Below are 24,327 nucleotides of genomic sequence, written 5' to 3'. Positions count from 1 at the left end.
ATCACCCCCAAGGATCCAAGTGCACCTTTGCACGATCACACCTCGTATAAAAGTAATGGTTGACAACTCCAAAATTTTCTATTAAACCATTTATTTGCCACAAATTGGCTTGAATTTGGGGCTTGAGAGGTCTACATTAAGACCTACCATGAGATGATCCAAATCAATAATAAACAAGGCTTACTAATTTCCCATAACTCAACTTCTTTCAAGGTCAGGATGCATTTCTAAACATAGGAGTTACTTAGTCAAGATACACTCATTATCCATCTTCCCATTCTTAACAGTTGTTTCACGTACATGGTCATGCTTGAAGACTAGCGAGGTTAAAGAAGGCCCCCTTCTTGCTCTTGAGCTGAGCATATGTTCCTTGCTCCATCACCTTCCCTTCTCCGACAAAGGCGATCGAGTCAAGCTTTTTAATGGTGTTGAGCCGATGTGCTACCACCACCGTGGTTCTCCCCACCATGATCCTATCAAGGGCCTCCTGCACAACCTGTTCAGATTGCACATCTAGAGCGCTAGTAGCCTCATCTAGAAGAAGTATTGTTGGATTTCTTATGATTGCTCTTGCAATGGCAATTCTCTGCTTCTGGCCTCCTGATAATTGTACTCCCCTCTCCCCGCATTCCGTCTCATAACCATCTCTCAGTGATCTGCATATCAACAATTCATGAAAACAAAGCTTTTATTGGAGATGATGCATATGTTGAAGCATAAATGTTTATTTAACACCAACTCTAGCAGCTTAAGCCCTGTTCATTTAAGATTATGGTAAGCGATTGTGACCCCAAACCGATTATTGGACTCAAATTTAAATGTAAATTCAAGTCCAATACTCAAAATCGGTTGTCATAATCTTAAACGAACAGGGCCTTAAGCTTTTGGAGTAATTGGTTGTTTCACATGTTATTAGAGCTAAGGCCTCACGCAGGTCCTGAGTTCAAAACCCAACAACTCCTTAATAATAAAAATTCACGGCCAACCCAAACGTGAGAGGAGGTGTTGAAGTATAAATGATTAAATAGCACCAACTCTAACAGTTTTAGCTTCTGGAGCAATTGGTTGTTTCACACATACATCGTGTTTATCCTATTTTGAGAGAATATAGATCTTTTGATTTTCAAAACAAGTAAAATGGACTTACGATATGAAGTCATGCGCATTCGCAGCTTTGGCGGCCTCGATCACCTCGCTCTCGCTGGCTTCTGGCTTCCCGAAGACGATATTGTAACGAATGGTGCCCGAAAAGATCACAGGTTCTTGGCTTACAAGAGCCATGTGTCCTCGATACCACCCGATATCCAATTCCCTTATGTCTATTCCATCCACCTTCACTATCCCTCTTTCGGCATCATGGAACCTCTGAATCAATCCGATCACCGTCGACTTACCACATCCACTCCTTCCGACAAGGCCGATGCTCGTGCCCGCTTTCACCTCCAAACAAAATCCGCGAAGAATAAGGCTTTGAGGGCGACTTGGGTATGCGAAATCCACCTTCTTCAGCTCTATCTGCCCAGACATTCTCTCCAATTTCTTGCCTTCTTTGTTATCCCCAACCTGAGCCAATACAACAATGAGGTTGATTTGAGGCCTAAATCATACTAATTATAGCATTTTATAACATAACGTGTTGGTCAATGGGATTCAATACATCTATGGAAATTCGCCAATCTATTGGATGAGATTAGAGATCTTTGTATGTTTGGTACTTTCTTTTTTTCCTCTCGTACCAAGAAGTGCCTACAATTTAGCTGATTGCCTAGCCAAATTGGGAGCTTCTAGAGATACCTTGTATATGGGGCAGTCTCTACTGCCTGAGGTGCACTTGTAAATTGTAATCATCTTTTATTTAATAAATGTCATCTTTCTTCAAAAAATATAGCATTTTATAACACAATGATTCAAATAAAAGACATGTAATAGAAGACAATTCTTACTTTGTAAGACCCGGGGATGAGGGATTGTCTGTCTAAGACCTCGAACACCGATGCCACCGCAGTTGATCCCCTGGCCAAATCAGATGTCATGCTCCCGGCGTCCGCTATAACCTTTCCAGTGCTCACCAATACAAAGAATGTCTTGAAGACGGCTCCGGCAGGTATCTCCCCTGAGTTCACTAGTCGCCCCCCATACCAAAAGTCCAAAGCCCAACACATAAATGTTAAACATTGGGCTGAACCTATTCCAATTCCTGCCAGCCACGATTTCTTCTTCCCCGCCTTCTTCGGCTCCACTTGAGCTTCTTCGAAGAGATCGAGGACCTTACCGACACACCCGAATGAGGTAACAATCCGGTGGTTACATACGGCTTCGACCGCAATTTGGGTACTTTGATTTTGGGCCTTTACCAAGTTTAATGAAAGGCTAGAGAGTAGAACTTTTCTAGTATAGAAACACAGAATTGTCAATGGTTGGACCGCGATCATAACAATCGCCAGTTTCCAAGCTATGATTAGGCCCATAACCATCGCCGTTATGACGGCTGATGAGGTTTGAACTAGCAGTGAAACTCTATCTGCCACTAGAGATTTCACCATGGAAGCTTCATTGCTTAGCCTAGAGCATAAGGCACCACTTGAATTTTGGTCCTCATCAAACCACGCAGTTTCGAAAGTCAGTATCTTTTCAAGCATTCCCAATCGAATTCTTCTTGTTAGGCGCTCACCCATGTAGGCGAAATTGTAGTGTTGAGAGAGGTTAACGAGAATGGAGATGACGGAGAGTGAACAAAAAATTAAGGCATAAATGCGGATTAGCGATCGGACCTCATCATGGTTTGGGAGGAAGAAGGCAGCAATTACACCACCTATTGTGATGGCGTAAGTGGGCTGTACTGCGCCGAATATGATTGCTGATAGACTGCCCATAAAGGCTTGCTTCCATTCGGGCGAATTTAATGAGAGAAGACGGCGAAAAGACGGAGAAGGATGGGAGATAGGATCTGGGTTTTCATTAGGGAATGGGGAGGTGAAGGAAATTGGGCTTGATTTAGTTGTACTTATTCGACTTGAGCTGTTTCTCCCAACTGAAGTTATGTGTAATTCTGATGCTGTTTCTTGATCGTTGGAGCTGAATTGTCTCTGTAGTTTTGCTAATCTTGCATAATGGCCATTTTTTCTGTTGATGAGGTCGTTGTGAGAGCCTAATTCTATGATCTGGCCACCATTAACTACTGCTATCTGATCTGCATTTCTTATTGTGGAGAGCTTGTGTGCTACAACCTGATTTGAAAAAATATATATATAATTGAGAGAAAGATGAGGATCTGTTCCAACATCCACATGGGTGTTTAGGCTTATCCTTAATTCATGTATAATATGAATTAAGGATAGTTGGTTTTATTTAATCATTTATACTTAAACAATCCCCTAACATGTGGCCCCTCTTTTTTAGGTTGACAATACACGTGGCCCCCTGTTGGGTTGGCCATACATGTTGATTTTTACAATCAAGGTGATATTGGGTTTTGAACCCACGACCTGCCGTGAGGCATGTGAAACAACCAATTACTTCAAAAGCTTAAGTGGTTAGAATTTATTTAATCTTTATACCTAAACAATCCCCCTGACGTGTGGCCCGTCTTTTTTAGGTTGGCAATACATGTGGCCCCTGTTGGGTTGGCTATACATGTTGATTTTTACTATCAAGGAGGTATTGGGTTTTGAACCCAGGACCTGCCATGAGGCAACAGTGACTATGATACCATGTGAAAACAACCAATTCACAAGGTACCAGAGATGTTGCCTCACGGCAAATAATATGTCCTGGGTTCAAAACCCAACAACCCCTTGATATTAAGCGTAGGGCTAACCCAAAAAGAGGTGCCACACATGAGGGGGAGTGTTGAATAATAAATAATTAAATAACACTAACTCTAAATGGCTTTTTAACTTTTGGAGTCATTGGTTGTTTCATAAATCATTTATACTTCAACATAATAATTCATATAAAACAGAAAAGAATACGAGAAAAAAAACGTTGAGGCAAGAAACTAAGAATGTTACCAGTGTAGTTCTCCCCATGGAAGCTTGATCGAGAGCATTTTGGACGAGCTTCTCCGACTCAGAGTCAAGGGCGCTAGTGGCTTCGTCTAGGAGTAGAATTGCAGGGTTCTTGATTATGGCTCTGGCAATGGCGATCCGCTGCCTCTGCCCTCCTGATAAAAGAGCTCCACGCTCACCAACCTGCAGAATGTTAATTAGTTCTGTCATTAGATGGGTAAATTACTCATGTAAACTTTTATTTTTGGGATGTTTGATGATTAGTTCCTACATGGCAAAATAATTGCTTATTAGTCCCTAAGAAGAGCATATTATCTTATAAGTCCTACTTTTAGAAAATATTTGCTAAAAGGTCCTTAAAACTCACCAACGTTAATTTTCTCGGTTAAAAATTTTAAAATCGCAAATTTACCCCCCAACTCATTTAATCCGTTTTAGCATTTTTAGATTTCCCTTCCAATATTTTCAGAAAATAACTAGGAAATAAGCAAAAATATTATCTCTTCCAATATTCTTGTCAAAAATCCTTCAACAAAATAATCATTTTAAATAAATTGAAAATCCCTCTAAAATAAATTAAATAGGGTCGGTTTGAGTTATCTTTTCTTCATGGATAAATAAAGTAGAAATTTTAGGAATATTTTTAGTTTCAAACTTTTCCAAGAAATTCCTATCTTGGTTGGATTGCAAGAAAATATCTCTGATGGAAAATTATTTCTATGAAAGTTTTTTCAATAATTTAAGAGGGGAATTATGTCTATTAATTTAGAGGAAGAATGTCAAAGAGAAAGTCAAAATGGGATAAAACGTTAACAACTTTGAAGGATTTTACAAGATTTTTGAAGAGAATATTGGAAAAGATACTACTTTTTCTTATTTCCTAAATTTTCTCCGAAAATAGTGGTAGGGAAATCAAAATACGCCAAAAGGGTTGGGGGTAAATTTGCCATTTAAAAATTTTTAACGGAGAAAATTGACGTAGGTGAGTTTTAAGGACTTTTTAGCAAATATTTTCTAAAAGTAGGACTTCTAAGATAATATGCCTTTCTTAGGGACTAATAAGCAATCATTTTGCCATGTAGGGACTAATCAGCAAAAATCCCTTTATTTTTAGCAGAGTTTTTCTTTTCCCTGTTTTCAGCCAATTCTCACCCCGTCGGGTGCAACTCGAGTCGATTTTTGAGAATTCAGGTTGAACTTTTACCTTAAAATCAGGTCGGGGGTTATTCCAATTCATTTTTTAGCAAAAGCTCAACCCGACCCGACCCAAGCTGCACCCCACTTCACACTCCTTGCCCCTCTCCTACTTATGTGTAAATTAATATTCCATGGAAAACATTTTTCATGGATGCCAAACATGGCCTTAAGGGTGGTAATTGCACTACAAGAAACCCCCTTATAACAATGGAAAGTTTTGCCATTTCGCACCAATTAGTGACAGATGATTAGCCGTCACAAAATTCATCGCCCTACATTGATTTTATAATCCAGGATTGTAAAACCTGGATTTTATAAGCTAAAACCATGATTTATAAGTTAAAACGTTGATTTTACCATCCTGGATTGTAAAATCCAAGATTCCACAATTCTGGATTGTAAAATACATGTATCTAAAATGGCCCCTCAGCGGCGCTAGATAATGCGACAGATTTTATTAAAGGCCCTGTTTGTTTTAGATGGTGACAACCGATTGTGAACCTTTTTATTATTTTCCCTGTTCGTTTTAGATTATGACAATTGATTGTGAGCCCCAAAGTGATTCTTGAACTCAAAATTACGTTTAATTTTCAGTCCAATAATAGGTTTGGGGCCCACACTCGGTTGCCCGATCTAAATCTTTTTAACCGATTGTGAACCTCAAACCAATTATTGTGCTCAAAATTAAACGTAATTTTGAGTACAATAATAGGTTAATTTTGAGTCCAATAATATGTTTGGGCCTCACAATTGGTTGTCACAATCTAAAATGAATGGGGCCTAAATGTATATGACAGTTTTTGTCTTCATTCACGAGTGGCTGGGCTGACATGCGACAGACCAGCTGCGAAATGCCTTTTGTGATGGACCCTAGAAGTAACTCACCTTGGTCTCATAGCCTTCAGGAAGCTGCCTTATGAAGTTATCAGCATTTGCAGTCATGGCTGCACCAAAAATCTCATCCATGGTTGCATCTGCCTTCCCAAACATTATATTCTCCTTTATCGATGTCCCAAAAAGAGCATGTTCTTGACTAACCAGACCCATTTTCCCTCTGATCCACTTCAATTGTAACTTCTTTATATCAACACCATCAATCTTTACTACTCCATCATCCACATCATAAAATCGTTGCACCAGTGCAATTGCAGTCGACTTCCCACTCCCACTTGAGCCTACAAGAGCGATTGTTTGTCCGGCGGGTACCACAAGATTGAAATCTTTCAAGACAAGGGAATCGGGCCGCGAAGGGTATGTGAACTTTACACACTCGAATTCGATTTCACCACGAACCTGGTCTAGTATTAGACCTTTTGTATCTTCACCGTCGATCATTGGAATCCGATCAATCCATTGGAAGATTCGGGTTGCCGCGATGGAAGCGTCTGTGAAGTACTTGAGATCAGGGAGAGCCATTCCAAGAGATCTACATTACATAATGGAGGAGGATTCATTAGGAATGATACATAGATCAATGCATACATATGTGGTAGATTGTATGATTAAGCACATAAATACATAATGCATATGTAGATATGTATTCATCGTTATGTATGGGAATGATAGTGAATATGATTGGACAATCCTATCTATCAAGAGCTAGCTATGAACGGTGAGAAAAGAGAATACAATTAAGCTCCACATCCAATGGTAAAGTTGTTGAAATCAGGGGTGCAATGTTCCTGTCCTAAGTGGGGCCTTCTTAGGTGTGGGACTAGGTGGGACCCAGCCTGGTATAAGATAGGGTTTAAAGGACCTAGCCAAACACGTTCAATCAGCTTTGGAGCTTTAGGCAATTCGAATCCGGTGGAGTTTTTACCATAAATCGGAGTGGGTCTTGTTACTTTTTCAAAAAATTCCAGCAATCCAAACAGGGCCTTGGTCGTTTCATGAAAATGACTTTATTTTGGAAAAGCCAAAACATAAAATCAATGACCCCACAAATTGTTGCAAGGGAAGTGATTGATATATTCCCCTTTTTTACTTGGCACACCCCCCTCTAGGGTATTATTTAATTATGGCTACTCTTTGACACAAGAGAGGATGTCCCGAGTAAAAAAAGAAGAGGGCAATATTTCATTTCCCTTCCTGCAATCCAATCAGGGCTAGTCTTTTCTTGAAAATGACTTTATTTTCCAGAAAAGCCAAACATAAAGGTCATTGAAATGCAGTAAGAAAAGGCAGATAAGTGGTGCAAAATCAATGACCTCACAATTAATCATAGCAATCCTATCAACTTATGCAAAAAGCCAAATATTTTGAAGACAACAAATTTACTTACAGTCCACCCAAGATGAAAGAAAGTCCTGCAGCATAAATCCTCCCTCCACTTTCTCCTTGATACATAACCAATCTACTCCCATACCAAGCCAAGAAAGCCCATATAGCGAAAGAAAGCCCTGTACTTCCCACTGCCACCCCTTTTGCAAGGCCTTGTTTCATCCCCAGCTTTACATTTTTGTCTAATATAATTGAATATCTTTCTAAGATCCTCTTCTCAGCAGTGAATGAATAGACAGTCTTGATAGAACTTAGAGCTTGTTCAACTATAGTGTTTGCTTTACTGTATTCTTCATGGGACTTTTTGGATAGATGTAGAAGATATTTCCCATATAAAAGTCCAGGAATTATTAGTAAAATGATGAAGGGAAAGGCTACTAAAGAGAGTCTCCATGAAAAGTAAGAGGAGAATGCAAGTCCTGAGAAGAACACAGACGTGTGCATCAGAAATATGGGCACCTGTAAAGAAAGAGAATATTAGGACCCTGATATAGTTAGTGGAAAATGATTGTCTAGCCATGATGGCTAAGAAATTTAAAATATCTCATTACCTTTATGAGAAAAGTTCTTTATGAGAATGGCAACTTTTCTCTTTTTAAAGGTTTTTTTTAAGAAATTATGAGGAATGATCATATGAGAATCTTTTGCACCATATTATGGTGTAGACGAAATGTGGATAGTGGAACTGTCAATCTGATCGGTCAATCAAGTAGGGCCCACTGTGGAAATCTCAATGTCCTAGAAAATGTTTTGATCAGAAGATTGCAACCGTACAATTAATGGTGTAACTCAGGCATGGCATTAAGATGAAATGTGTGTAAAAGAGAAAAGATTTCCATAAAATCTTGAATTAATATAAACATAGAATGAAATCAAGATAATTATGGAAGGGGACCAATCCTAATCCAACCTATTTGCCTACTCTATCTAGGTTACCTCATCTACCCTACCTGTCATCTGTTAGAGAATTTTCAAAATGTAAAATAGTATTTGGAAATTAAAATATTTTTACAAGTTTTTTATTTTAAATATAAAAAGAATTTTAAGACAGGGCCGGTCGACTAGGATTTCCCGAGCGACCGCGGATTGGTTAATGGAAACATAATTGATTTCCAGGGAGGTGTCGGAGGTCAACCGCGGAATGTCGGTCGACCGCGGTTCTTTGGATCGTAAAAAAATAAAATTGACAGAAGCATTCTTGCGGTCGACCGCGGTAGCCCGGTCGACCGCGGCTGTTCGAAAAACTATCCGCTGGGAGAAAATAGACATGGCTTTTCACTTCCGTTTTTCATCATTTCTTCATGTCTTTTGCTTCCCAAGAGTCATGGATGTTTTTCAAACCAAAAGGACACTTTGTGGGTAATCCAAGACACTTAAATCACCAAGAGTTGTGATCAAATGGTCATTATTCAAACCAATCAAAGGGATGTTTTTAAGAGATGTTTCTCTTAGTGAATAGACATCAAGGATTCTATAAAAAGAAGCAAAAACATGTCTTTTAAAGAATGAGAAAAAGCAGTTATTGCTGTAGTTTTCTTCTCTCTCTAGCAATCGCTCTCTCACTTGTATTTTCAAGATAGTTTTGTTCATAAAACAGTGCACTAAAATCTGTTTTCTGCGGAAACAGTTTTAGTGATTTTTTCTAAGGCTTGAAGTTCTAAAAATATGTTTTGGGTTTGATTCCGCTTGTGCAAAGCGTCATCAAACATTTGTAGAATTGTTCTACAAGGCTTCATTGTATCTTGGAGGCAATTCGCGGATCCCCTTTGCACGCAACTGGTGGGGGCGAATATTGTCTTAAGGAAAGCGATTATGCGCCTTGAAGCTTATCTTCTTCTTTCTCATATCCTTGACTAAAGGACATTCCCACCAACAATCTTAAGACAATATTCTAAAGATCTTCATGGCACAATCAATGAAGCAAATAACACAAGATTTTGTGAAGTTGGAATGTTTCAACAAAGGCAACTTCAAAAGATGGCAAAAGAAGGTTCATTTTATTCTCACTACTCTAAAACTGGCATATGTACTTACTACATCAAAACCGGAGATTATTGAAGATGAGACGACTGCTCAAGCACGTAAAAGAAGGAAGTGGGATCAAGATGACTACTTGTGCAAGGGCCACATCCTCAATGCCATGACCGATGAACTGTTTGACATCTACAATAACATGGAGTCGGGAGGAGCACTTTGGACGGCTTTAGAGACAAAGTATCTATCTGAAAACGCCAAAGCCAAAAAGTTTGTAGCAAGTCATTTTTTATATTATAAGATGACTGATGATAAGTTGGTAGTTGATCAAATTCATGAAATCTAACATAATCATTAGTCAAGTTCATCAACGAAGGGTAAATCTTGATGATACCGTTGTCATACCTTCAATCACTGACAAGTTACCACCATCTTGGAAAGACTTTAGAAAAAGTCCTAAACATAAAAAGGAGGAGATGTCTCTTGAATATTTGATTCAAACCCTCCAAGTTGAGGAAGAATCAAGGCTTCGAGATAAAAAAGAAGATATTGAATTAATATCCTCTAAAGTCCATATGGTGGAAAATGTCAATATGACTGATACAAAACCCCCTACTCAACCTTGGAAAGGTAATTTAAAGAGGAAGCATAAAAATGGCAAGGATTCTGATAAGAATAAGAAGCGCAAAGGCGTTTGTTTTCAATGTGACAAAATAGGCCACTACAAGAGAGAGTGTCGATCTAAAAAGTCGAACACTCAAGGAAATACTGAAAAGTTTGTTGCCATGATACCCGAGGTCAATTATCTTGATAGAGAAGATACTTGGTGGATCGATTCGGGCGCTACAAAACATGTTTGCAAAGACAGAAGCGCATTTTTGACTTATGCACAAGTCGAAGATGGAAGTGTTCTCTACATGGGAAACTCTTCAACTGCACAAGTCAAAGGAAAAGGCAAAGTAGAACTTGAATTCACTTCTATAAAGATCCTACTCTTACTGATGTATACCATGTACCATATGTTAGAAAAAATCTTGTTTCTAGTAGCCTTCTTAATAAGAAAGGCTTTAAACTTGTATTTGAATCTAACAAGTTTGTACTGTCCAAGGATGGGACATTTGTAGGAAATGGTTATATGTATGAGGGTTGTTCAAGATGAATATTAATAAAGTTAATGTTTCTGTTTATATGGTTGACTCTATTTCTTTATGGCATAATAGATTAGGACATGTAAATTTTAGAAAAATGCATGATATGGTAAAGTTAGAACTAATACATAAATGTGATGAAAACTTGGTAGATAATAAATGTAAGATATGCATGCAAACTAAGATAACTACAAAATCATTTTCTAGTGTAGAAAGATCTACTTCTTTGTTACAATTGATACATAGTGATGTTTGTGGCTTACATGGCACTCCAACTAAAAGAGGCAAGAAGTATTTTGTGACATTCATTGATGATTTCTCAAAATACTGTTATGTATATCTTCTAAGCCATAAAGATGAAGTCTTAGATAAGTTTAAGACTTATAAGACAGAAGTAGAAAACCAATGTGAATCTAAAATTAAGTGTTTTAGATCTGACAGAGAAGAGGAATACCAATTTCCTGAATTTTATGAAAGTGAGGGAATAATACATGAGTTTTCAACCCCTATACACCACAACAGAATGGTGTTGCTGAAAGAAAGAATATGACTATAATGAAAATGGTTAATTCCATGTTAGTCAATTCTGGTTTAAATAAAGAGTTTTGGGGTGAAGCCTTACTAACGGCTTATCACATCCTTAATAGAATTCCAAATAAAAAAACTCATGTTACACCCTATGAACTTTGAAAAAAGAGAAAGCCCAACTTGAATTATCTTAGAGCTTGGGGTTGTAGAGCCATAGTTCAAGTACCAAACCTAAGAAAAGGAAGTTAGGCGAAAGAGTCATTGAATGCATATTCCTTGGATATGCAAACCATAGTAAAGCCTATAGGTTCTTAGTTATAGAACCTAATGACTTATTAGAATACCATTATTGAATCTAGAGATGCAACTTTCTTTGAAAACAGGTTCTCTTCCATTCCTAGATTAATGGATTCAAACACACCTAGAGAGTCTTCATTAGAGCCTCAAGAAGAAACTAATGAGGTACCTAATGAGATTAGGAGAAGTAAAAGAGATAGAAGAGAAAAATCCTATGGTCCTAATTTTGTAGTATTTCTTGTAGAAGGGTCAAGAAATAAGATCAAAACTTTTACTATGATAGATCTAAAAGTAGGACCTGATCCTAAGACCTATGAAGAAGCTATTAAATCTCAAGATGCAGCTTTTTAGAAATAGGCCATCAATGATGAAATGGATTCCATTGTGGGTAATAAAACTTCAAAATTAGTTGACTTGCCACCTGGATCAAAACCCATAGGTTGTAAATGGATCTTCAAGAAGAAGATGAAACTATAGAAAAGTTTAAGGCAAGGTTGGTTGCCAAAGGCTTTACACAAAAAGCCGGATTAGATTACTTTGATACATATGCTCCTGTTGCAAGGATCTCTACTATTAGAGTCCTAATTGCTCTTGCATCCATATATAATTTTCACATTCACCAAATGGATGTTAAAACAGCATTTTTGAATGGTGAATTTGATGAAGAAGTGTATATGGATCAACCTGAAGGTTTTATCCTAACTGGTCAAGAGCATAAAGTATGTAAATTAATTAAGTCATTGTATGGGCTTAAACAAGCCCCTAAACAGTGGCATGAAAGATTTGACAAAGTTCTAGTATCAAATGGTTTTAAGATACATGAGTCAGACAAATGTGTATATAGTAAATTCAAATTGGAAAAGGTGTCATCATATGTTTATATGTAGATGATATGTTGATCTTTGGTAGTGATATGGACAGTATCACAAGATCCAAAGAGTGTTTGTCTTTAAACTTTGATATGAAAGATATAGGTTTTACAGATGTAATACTGGGTATTACAATCATAAGGGAAGGTAGTAACCTTATTCTTTCCCAGTCACATTACATTGAAAAAGTACTTAGGAAGTTTGATCATTTTGATTGCACACTAGTTTCTACACCTCTTGATTCAAGTGTGAGATTATATCCTAATACTGGTAGATCTGTATCTCAATTAAGTTATGCTAGTATTAGAGGAAGTCCGATGTATGCTATGACATGTACTAGACTTGACATTGCATTTGCAGTAGAAAAACTAAGTAGACACACTAGTAATCCTAGTAATCTACATTGGAATGCAATAAATAGAATACTAAAATATCTGAAAGGCACTATAGACTATGGGTTGTCTTATAGTGGTTATCCAGTTGTATTAGAAGGATACACAGATACCAGTTGGTTAACTGAGCATGTTGATCATTCATCAACAAGTGGATGGATATTCACTTTTGGTGGGGGAGCTATCTCCTGGGCTTCGAAGAAGTAGACATGCATAACTACTTCCACCTTGGAAGCAGAGTTCATTGCATTGGCGTCTTGTTGTAAAGAAGCAGAGTGGCTGAGGAATTTGCTGATAGAAATTCTTGTTTGGCCTAAACCTATGCCATCGATATATGTGCATTGTGATAGTCAGGCCACACTATCAAGGGCATATAACCATGTGTACAATGGTAAGTCTGGGCATATTGGACTTAGACATAGTGTTATTAGGCAGTTACTTACTAATGGAGTAGTAACTGTAGATTATGTGAGATCAAGTCAAAACTTGGCTGATCCAATAACTAAAGGTCTTGCAAGAGATTTGGTGTTTAAGACATCAATGGGGATGGGTCTAAAGCCAATAACCAATGATCACCAATGATGGAAACTCAACTCAATGCTTGAAGAGACATCAAAGTCTTGAGTTCAATGAGCTCAAGTACATCATATGGAGTGATTGCAAGCACTATAATATATGTTATTTTCATCCCAAGGTAAAGTGTTTGGTTTTGTAATGTGTAACGGAGGAGGATGAGCAATTGGTTCTTAACAGGCTTGTAACAGGATGTTAGGGTGCTATAGTTACAGGGTCACTCTTAAGCCTATCTATGTGAGTGTGGAAGTGGTGCCGCTTCCTATAAGACTTGGCTAGTCTCTAGAGCACTCATGAAACCGAGATACAGACACAAGGCCAAGACATGTGTCGGCTTTTATACACTACCTATAAAGACGAAATATTATGTGTAATGGTGTGTCCGGTTAGCTGAATAGAATAGCTAGTTCAAAGATACGTCTACTATGCTATTTTGGCTAACTTTGATGTGTCATCACTAAGCGAATGTTCAAATCGTAAGATACCTTCATCCATGCATAAAATTTCTAAGCCTTATGAGAAAGCAGTTTTCATTTTAAAAATGGTGGGGGATTGTTAGAGAATTTTCAAATTGAAAAGTAGTATTGGGAAATTAAAATGTTTTTACAAGTTTTTAATTTTAAATATAAAAAGAATTTTAAGACAGGGCCGATCGACCGGGGTTTCCCGAGTAACCGTGGATTGGTTACTGGAAACTTATTGATTTCCAGGGAGGTGTCGGAGGTCGACCACGGTTATTTGGATCGTAAAAAACAAAATGGACAGAAGCATTCTGGCGGGCGACTGTGGTAGCCCGGTCGACTGCTGCTGTTCGAAAAACTATCCGTTGGGAGAAAATAGACATGGCTTTTCACTTCCGTTTTTCATCATTTCTTCATGTCTTTTGCTTCCCAAGAGTCATGGATGTTTTTCAAACACAAAAGACACTTTGTGGGTGATCCAAGACACTTAAATCACCAAGAGTTGTGATCAAATGGTCATTATTCAAACCAATCAAATGGATGTTTTTAAGAGATGTTTCTCTTAGTGAATAAACATCAAGGATTCTATAAAAAGAAGCAAAAACCTGTTTTTTAAAGAATGAGAAAAAGCAGTTATTGCTGTAGTTTACTGCTCTCTCTAGCAATCTCCCTCTCACTTGTATTTTCAAGATAGTTTTGTTCATAAAGCAGTACACTAAAATCTGTTTTCTGCGGAAACAGTTTTAGTGATTTTTTCTAAGGCTTGAAGTTCTAAAAAAGTGTTTTGGGTTTGATTCTGCTTGTGCAAAGCGTCATCAAACATTTGTAGAATTGTTCTACAATGCTTCATTGTATCTTGGAGGCAATTTGCAGATCCCCTTTGCACACAACTGGTGGGGGCGAATATTGTCTTAAGGAAAGCGATTACGCGCCTTGAAGCTTATCTTCTTCTTTCTCATATCATTGACTGAAAGACATTCCCACCAACACAATCTTCCACCAAGACGATCCAACAGTGAGATCTCAACCCAATCCAAAGGCGGGATCTCACATATTCTACCAATGTGATCAAAGTGATCTCTAATGGATCATAATGGTTTCTATCAAAACACCACTAATTGTTCGATGTCGCTATTTGATACAATGCAATTTGATGCTTGTAATGAAATATGGTTAGTCCATTTTTTCCCTAAATATAAGGGTTCAATTTACATTATACCTTGTCACTCATAATCTCTTGTATGAGTGAAGTGTCTTTAGATATGCTGTTGATGATCTCTGAAGTAGTAGCTTCTTGTGAATCAAAGAACCCAACTTCCTGCCTAAGAACAGCTTCCAAATACTTGTAACGAATCCTTAGCACCTGTCTTTCACTCGTTTTACTCCAGCAATATCCTTCTGCATATATTTTCATTAAATCAGTCTAAAGGCCATCTTACATTCTCAAATCATTTATCTTCAAATGTCATAGAAAATGCAAAAAAGTTGAATTTTTAGAATTACCCATAAAGCCTAAAACCAAGATAGCCAATCCCAAGTACACAAAATATAGTGCACACTGTAAATATCCAATGCAAAAATGATATGTTAGAGCTAGAAAGAGAGAAAAGAAAAGGTGGAGAGAGAGAGAGAGATGAATAATTCTAACCTTTTCAACCTCATCCATGAAATTTCCATTATTTTCTTTGGTCTTACCATTCCCTAAGCTATTCATGATCCGGCTAGCGAAGAGCAAGAGGCAGTTAGTAGACATCCCATCTCCTATTGCTCCAAAGGTACCCAATAACATTAGCAGAACATCAACCCAATCAGCATATCTGAAAATTACAGCAAAGGATTTCTTCTCTTTCCTTCTCATCTCTTCTTGATCTTGCTCATTCTCCAACTTCAAAGAACTCATTTTCTCAGCAATCCTAGGTACAAAGGGTTTGAATTATTGCTGGACTGAAAAAACCCAGATGGAATAAACACACAAAGGGAATGCAATTCTTTGTTTGAGTTTGATGACCACACACCCATATATATACACATATATATAGTTAAAAGACTTTAGTGAAATTTCATTGAACTTACCCTATTGGTCCAAGCTACTATATTTTATGACGTTCATGTGGAGTCGTTTAAGTATTCTTTTTCTGTTTGTTGTGGAAGTTGCTTTAATATGGTACCAAAAGAGGTTCAAGCATTTTATATATAGGGCATTCAATAAAGTTGCCTATGACTACAAGCTCATTTGCTATTTCCTTTTTTTCCCATATTTTATATTTTATATCTTGTGCTCATGGCTTCTTTTACCTACTTGTCTTTGTTTCTTTACATTTCTAGGGATGATTTTGTTTGCTAAACAAATCTGTATTTCCCCTGAAATACTTCTTTTTGCTTTTGATATTGGGTTGGTGTGAGGTTTCTCAATCTCATGTCGTTTTATGTCGGCTTTGAATACAATGCTTTCTTCCTTTTTTTTAATTCCATGAATCACGTCTTATGGAAGCTTTAATCCATTTGGTGGGAATCCACTCCTACTTAATATTGCAAGTGTACCTATACAAGGGATATTTAAAAAGGCTACCGAAATTGGCACTACCATGTTTTAATAATTGCACAAACTTACCTTGGTTTTTCTTTCTAAATTGGCTTGTGAGAGCTTGGAATTGTAATAGGGAAATAATCCCTAACGGTTTCTGTGAGCGTGGTTCACTGCTTGAGGATAAATTCACCCCGTCTAACGTTTTTCTTTGCCTTTAAAACTTAACGAATAACATTAAAGGGGGGATTTTATCCACGGGGGGGGGCGGGCGGGCAGCGGGAGGATATCATTTCCCATTGTAATAACCTTTGACAGCTCTTTAAATTATAAAAGAGGGATTTAGTAGGGACCATCGGGGGGGGGGGGGAGGATATCATTTCCCAGGATTTAGTAGGGACCATCGGGGGGGGGGGGGGGGGGGGGGTGGGGAGGCCAGCGGGCGGCGGGAGGATATCATTTCCCATTGTAATAACCTTTGACAGCTCTTTAAATTATAAAAGAGGGATTTAGTAGGGACCATCGCAGAAGGCATTTCGCAGATGGTCTATTGCATGTCAGACCAGCCAGAGAGGCTCACTTTCCATCAGATTTTGTCATCATTTACAAGGTTATGCAATTATCAAGACGAAAAATGGTTGTGCTGATATCATCTTTCTTTAAAATGGCAATTAATATCGTATATAAAGGGTGATGATCCCCTTGCATTACGCATGCGCTCCCCTTAGGATGTGATTTGACGTCAAAAAGCATTAAAGTTGCCCACTTTTCACGTCAAATCACATTACAAGGGGAGCGTGTTCATAATGCAGGGGGAGTGAAAATATCATCTCCCTATATAAAAATACCATACTAATATTACATTAGTATATATTATCCATCAACGACATGTTGCATCTTCCACATTGCATGGGGGAGTGAAAATATCAACTCTATATAAAATACCATACTAATAAGAGAAGTGTTCCGGCGCAGGGAGCTTCCTGCGCTTAAGTGGCTTAAAAAGCCTCCCATTGGTCACTTTTTGTGAACCCTGCAAAGGTGGAACCTCTATTCAAGCGAATGGGAGGCTTTTTAAGCCACTTAAGCGCAGAGAAGCTCCCTGCGCAGCTGCGCAGGAACACTTTTCTGTACTAATATTACACTAGTATATATTCTCCATCAAAGACATGTTGCATCTTCGACATTGGATGCTGCATAACACGGGTGCCTTTTACTATTACAGATATACATGTAGAAAGTTCCAAAAGGTAAAAAATGAAGCTGAAACTGATTCAATGCGGTGGTGGGCCTATAAATTGACCAGTTCAACGATACTAAATAAGTGCATTGTCTTGACAACAATCTAATCTAATCTAATCTAATCTAATCTAATCTAATCTAATCTAATCTATATATAAAGGCGGAATCGTGGGTTAAGTTCTTCCACCCTTTGCCAAAAATCCCATCTATATCCCAGCTGTATTATGCCTATTCTCTTTAATAATAAGTTATGATATTAACTACTTTCTTTAGGGTAAAATCGTAATCTACATACAAAAAGTACCGACACGGGTACCTATCTATGACAATTAAAAAAAAATACCAAGAAGAGGTAAAGACATATGACAATGACGAAACAACTACTTTTTATTACTCATGCATGACACTTGCAAAATATTGACGGATTCCGGACACCTCAAGAGGAACAACAATTATGGAAACCTCTATCGATTGGAGGGCTAGGATAATATTAAATAATATTAATAATTACTGAAGAGGAACAACAATTATGGAAACCTCTATTGATTGGAGGGCTAGGATAAGCCTATATCGATTGGAGGGCTAGGATAATGTTAAATAAAATTAATAATTATTTAATATTCTCCCGAAATTTCAGCTGAAATTACCAAAATTTCGATCAAAATTCTATACGAGAAAAATAGTCGTTCATTGATTTAGTCGGATTTCAGGCGAAATCCCTGAAATCCATAAAAATCAATTTAAAAGATACTTTAACTCGGTCAAAATTTCAGTAATTTTGGCCAAAATTTCAGGATAATATTAAGTAAGGGATAAAATCCATATTTTTTTTGGATATTCCTTAAATGTCGGAACGGGATTTAAGGGGGAAATGAAATTTCGATCGAAAATTTGAAAATTGGGTTAAATTTCGGAACAAAATTTCGAGGCAAAACGAAATTTCGTTAGAAATTTCATACCATTTCGGGTTGACCGGATTTGGATTTCTGTCGAAATTTCAAACCATGCTTAAGAGCAAGATTTTAAATTTCAATTTAAGTTTCGATCGTCTTGGAAATGTGGACGTTTCGGTTTCAGATGAAAATTTCGGTAGAAGGAAAAGTAATATTGGTTTCCCTATTATATGAATAGATCCTAGGTAGTTGTTCCTTTTAATCAACTCCAATATTAGATTGCCACTTCATTTTGCACTATTTGAACTGATATTTGGGTCCCACGTGCAACACACATGCATTTTTCCTAGTTATATACGGTAGTTGCAAAACTTATGTATGCGAAAAGAGCACATTTGCTCTTTCCTCGTATCATCAAAAGAAGCACGAATCTTAGGGAAAAAGAACCTATTACCCTTCCTGACACCAGAGTCCAACATCAATCATTTTCTTTCAAATCTAGATTTAATATTTTATTATTTCTTACGTCTCTTTCTCAGTTGACATTTAATATTAGTATACCGGCCACGTTATCAAGGAAACCCTACTATTAAGCACCCTCACGTTATTAAGAACGGCCACGTTATAAAGGAAGACCTATTTTATTAAGCACCCCCTCTCTCTCGCTTAGAAATCCATTTAAGCTTATGCACTGCATAAGTTGGTAAGGATTTGAACGGAAACGCTAAACTCAGAAACATCAACGTTATTAAGAATAAACTGGCAACGGTCATCGGCCTGTCGTTGCCAATAAACGGAAACCATAAACTCAGAAACGACAACGTTATTAAGAATATACAGGCAACGTTCCTCAGCCCGTCGTTGCCAACGAACAGAAACATTAAACTCAGAAACGACAACATTATTAAGAATATACTGGCAACGTTCCTCGGCCAGTCGTTGGCAACGAAGGGAAACGCTAAACTCATAAACGACATTTATTAAGAATAAACCGACAACGTTCCTCGGCCCGTTGTTGCGAACAAACAGAAACTTTAAACTCAGAAATGGCAACGTTATTAAGAATATACCGGCAACGTTCCTCGGCCCGTCGTTGCCAACGGACGGAAACCCTAAACTCAGAAATGACAACGTCATTAAGAATATACCGGCAACGTTCCTCGTCCCGTCGTTGCCAACGAACGGAAACCTTAAACTCAGAAACAACAACATTATTAAATTTACCACCAACGTTTTTATAGCGTTAGTCGATCCCTTCCGGTCTTCAATATAATGACGGCAACGTTATTCACTAGTTGACCCATAATTTTAATTAACTTGAACCCAATCAAAGAGAATGAATGACGTGTACTATCTTCCACAAAATCCGAGGAGGTTTATTAGGCTATGATGGTGTCAGGAAGGGCAATAGGGTCTTTTTCCCACGACATTTTCAAGATTCGTACGCTTTACGAGGAACTTTCGACTGTTTGTCTTGGTCCAACTTGCACTTCGCACTCTTTGACCTGTGCAATGCTTCCTCACTCTTTCGTTGAGAAGATCAAAGGTGCCCTTTTCGCATAAATAAGTTTTACAGCTATCCATGTTCCGTATTTTTCTCCACATTTGAAGGAGAAAAATACGATAAATGCGCCCCTTTTCATTACTTGGGACACCCAGCTACAGTGTATCTATGACTGAAAAGGTGCTGATGTACTTCACAATTGAAGGAATGAAGTGACCTAATTGCCACGTACAATGCAGTTGGGTGTCCCAAGTGATGAAAAGGGGCACACTTATCATTTCCCTTTTTTTAATCTTAAAATGGCAAAACTAACCTGCGTATGCCATGTGGTGTAGGGATTTCTTTGGTGTTCTGTAGCAGCACTATGGTTTTAATTATTATTTAATTTTAAATGATATATTCACCAGAAGATGACGAGCACTTCTTAAGATGGTTTGGACATATCCAACGTAGGCCTTTGGATGCTCCAGTGAGAAGAGGCGACTCGTGCCAAGTTGATGAAGTAAAAAGAGGTAGGGGCAGACAGAAAACAACTTGGGTAGAAACAGTGAAGAAAGACTTGATAGCTAGGAACATTACAGAGAACATGACCTTCGATAGGATAGAATGGAAGAAAATGGTCAACATAAAAGAACCCAAGTAGAGCAAGGATTAGAGCCGGGTAGATTCCTTTTACCCTGTTCATGAAATTTTTCTAAAGGATTCATTTAGCCGACCCCAACTAGTTTGGAACAAAAGCTGAGCTGAGTTGAGTTGAGTTGAGTAGAAATGACATATTCGCCCCATTATTTTCTTGGGACATCCCCTTCTAGTGTAAAAGAGTAGTCATAAATACACTAGAGGTGCTTGTCACATGTCGAAAAAGGAGCGAATATATTCACTTATAAAATGTAAGGATGTGTTGGTAATCATACCCTTTTTTATGATACAAATGGCAAAGTTAGTTAAAAGGACTCCACCACAACTCTATAACTTATCAATTTTAAACAACCCTTTAATGCTAATTAATCATCATTAAAATAGTGCTTGCTGTTTATTCATTAGCTATGCAAAACCTAACTTAGGCTGGTGCCATGCATCTTAGAAGTACATGCATTCAGCCACAGCTACCAGATTGAAACGCGTGTGAAGCACACTAGAAACTTCTAACAAGTGGGGATATCATCATAAAAAAATCATGCAAATAAAACAAGGAAAAAAACTCAAAAAATAAAGCTGAAATGGGGTATAAGAACTTTTAAAACATAAGATAATGTACAGGGTTAATGATATAAAGAGAAGTTTAAAATACAAATCTACACACATATAAAGGAATCTATATGTTGGGAGCTGCCTTACTTCCCACATCCTATGTTACTTAGTCTATATAAGTAGAACTTAGGGTTGTAATTTCAAGCATGAATAATTGAGCCAAGATACTGTGGACACATAAGCCATGTAAATTCGATCCATTTTAATGTCAATGGGCAAGTGACCAATGATGATCAAACAGCCAAAGCACGAGATAGTGTCAAATAAACAATGGGTTTTGCTAACGAGTGACAAAGTAATTTTACACATGTTATGGGAGAAAAGTCTCAAAACAGTTCTAAAATTCTCAAAACATGTGTAAAATTATTTTTCTAATGCTCCTTAACGAGGGCACTCGTTACTAAAACCTATAAAGAAACTATGGTTTATTAAAAGTAATCTAGTGACAAAATGACACACAACTATAAGACAAAGAGAGACAAATACAAAATAATAAGTGTTATAAACTAAGGCCCTTCTTCTAATGAAGACTGGAGACCATGAATAAAAATACAACTTTCATAGTGCTGCACGTTAATTGCCTCCCAAAAAGCCCCATACAACATAGACCAGACCACCATAAAAAAAGGAGATAAAAGCTATCCACATTATAAAAAATCCAGAGGAAAGCAAAGCAGATTTTCAACGTGTGAGATTTTTTCTATGAAAAAAAATTAAGTAAGAGTGGCAGCAATGTATCCTAATACATAATCTAGTGACAAAATGACACACAACTATAAGACAAGAGAGACACATAACAGACCCTTCTTGTAATGAAGACTGGAGACCATGAAGAAAAATACAACTTTCATAGTGCTGCATGTTAATTGCCTCCCAAAAAGCCCCATACAACATAGACCAGACCACCATAAAAAAAGGAGGAGCTAACCACATTAAAAAAAAATCCAGAGGGAAGCAAAGCAGATTTTCAACGTGTGAGATTTTTTCTATGAAAAAAAATTAAGTAAGAGTGGCAGCAATGTATCCTAATACATAATCTAGTGACAAAATGACACACAACTATAAGACAAGAGAGACACATAACAGACCCTTCTTGTAATGAAGACTGGAGACCATGAAGAAAAATACAACTTTCATAGTGCTGCATGTTAATTGCCTCCCAAAAAGCCCCTTACAACATAGACCAGACCACCATAAAAAAAGGAGGTAAGAGCTAACCACATTAAAAAAAAATCCAGAGGGAAGCAAAGCAGATTTTCAACGTGTGAGATTTTTTCTATGAAAAAAAATTAAGTAAGAGTGGCAGCAATGTATCCTAATACATAATCTAGTGACAAAATGACACACAACTATAAGACAAGAGAGACACATAACAGACCCTTCTTGTAATGAAGACTGGAGACCATGAAGAAAAATACAACTTTCATAGTGCTGCATGTTAATTGCCTCCCAAAAAGCCCCTTACAACATAGACCAGACCACCATAAAAAAAGGAGGTAAGAGCTAACCACATTAAAAAAAAATCCAGAGGGAAGCAAAGCAGATTTTCAACGTGTGAGATTTTTTCTATGAAAAAAAATTAAGTAAGAGTGGCAGCAATGTATCCTAATACATAATCTAGTGACAAAATGACACACAACTATAAGACAAGAGAGACACATAACAGACCCTTCTTGTAATGAAGACTGGAGACCATGAAGAAAAATACAACTTTCATAGTGCTGCATGTTAATTGCCTCCCAAAAAGCCCCTTACAACATAGACCAGACCACCATAAAAAAAGGAGGTAAGAGCTAACCACATTAAAAAAAAATCCAGAGGGAAGCAAAGCAGATTTTCAACGTGTGAGATTTTTTCTATGAAAAAAAATTAAGTAAGAGTGGCAGCAATGTATCCTAATACATAATCTAGTGACAAAATGACACACAACTATAAGACAAGAGAGACACATAACAGACCCTTCTTGTAATGAAGACTGGAGACCATGAAGAAAAATACAACTTTCATAGTGCTGCATGTTAATTGCCTCCCAAAAAGCCCCTTACAACATAGACCAGACCACCATAAAAAAAGGAGGTAAGAGCTAACCACATTAAAAAAAAATCCAGAGGGAAGCAAAGCAGATTTTCAACGTGTGAGATTTTTTCTATGAAAAAAAATTAAGTAAGAGTGGCAGCAATGTATCCTAATACATAATCTAGTGACAAAATGACACACAACTATAAGACAAGAGAGACACATAACAGACCCTTCTTGTAATGAAGACTGGAGACCATGAAGAAAAATACAACTTTCATAGTGCTGCATGTTAATTGCCTCCCAAAAAGCCCCTTACAACATAGACCAGACCACCGTAAAAAAAGGAGGTAAGAGCTAACCACATTAAAAAAAAATCCAGAGGGAAGCAAAGCAGATTTTCAACGTGTGAGATTTTTTCTATGAAAAAAAATTAAGTAAGAGTGGCAGCAATGTATCCTAATACATAATCTAGTGACAAAATGACACACAACTATAAGACAAGAGAGACACATAACAGACCCTTCTTGTAATGAAGACTGGAGACCATGAAGAAAAATACAACTTTCATAGTGCTGCATGTTAGTTGCCTCCCAAAAAGCCCCATACAACATAGACCAGACCACCATAAAAAAAGGAGGTCAAAGCTAACCACATTTTTTAAAAAAATCCAGAGGGAAGCAAAGCAGATTTTCAACGTGTGAGATTTTTTCTATGAAAAAAAAATTAAGTAAGACTGGCAGCAATGTATCCTAATACATCAACAAAGATAAATTAACATCAAATATGGGATGATTAAATAAATGACAAAGTGGCACCAATGTATCCTAATGCATCAACAAGGATAAATTAACATTAAATATGGGATGATTAAAAAACATAAATCAGGTTGGTAAAAGAAACAGAACTAGATTCTGAACATCAAGGAAGGATTGCTATTATCCTTGTTTCCTTTTCAGTTACCAATACAGGAAAACACAAAACTATGTGGAGCTCCTCTGCAAATTTCATACAGGAAATCATTCATGTTAGGCAAAATAAACAAATTGTTCAATTTTCTAAAAAAAATGATAAGGCATAAGTTTTATGAGAACAATGGTCTTAAAGTTAATTTACCTTATGAATTGAATGGCTATGAATTGGAATTGTAAGGAACACACTGACTTCATAT

General features: G+C 37.3%; 1 protein-coding gene across 1 annotated transcript; it reads right to left on the bottom strand.

Moving 5' to 3' along the window:
- Nucleotides 1–50: 50 nt before the first annotated feature.
- Nucleotides 51–15,732, bottom strand: LOC143852298 (putative ABC transporter B family member 8). The gene is made up of 9 exons (XM_077361699.1): nucleotides 15,375–15,732; nucleotides 15,230–15,284; nucleotides 14,946–15,124; nucleotides 7,486–7,943; nucleotides 6,090–6,630; nucleotides 4,011–4,190; nucleotides 1,944–3,227; nucleotides 1,148–1,563; nucleotides 51–656 (listed from the first exon to the last, which is right to left on the bottom strand). The coding sequence occupies exons 1-9, from the start codon at nucleotides 15,624–15,626 to the stop codon at nucleotides 305–307; spliced, it is 3,717 nt and encodes a 1,238-aa protein (XP_077217814.1). The 5' UTR covers nucleotides 15,627–15,732; the 3' UTR covers nucleotides 51–304.
- Nucleotides 15,733–24,327: the final 8,595 nt, after the last annotated feature.

The sequence above is a fragment of the Tasmannia lanceolata genome, unplaced genomic scaffold, assembly GCF_043159265.1.
Source record: "Tasmannia lanceolata isolate RefF3 unplaced genomic scaffold, GAP_Taslan_0.1 ptg000003l, whole genome shotgun sequence".
Classification (NCBI taxonomy): Eukaryota; Viridiplantae; Streptophyta; class Magnoliopsida; order Canellales; family Winteraceae; genus Tasmannia; species Tasmannia lanceolata.
The sequence above is the reverse complement of the archived record's forward strand: the minus strand, read 5'-3'. Positions and strand labels throughout refer to the sequence as shown.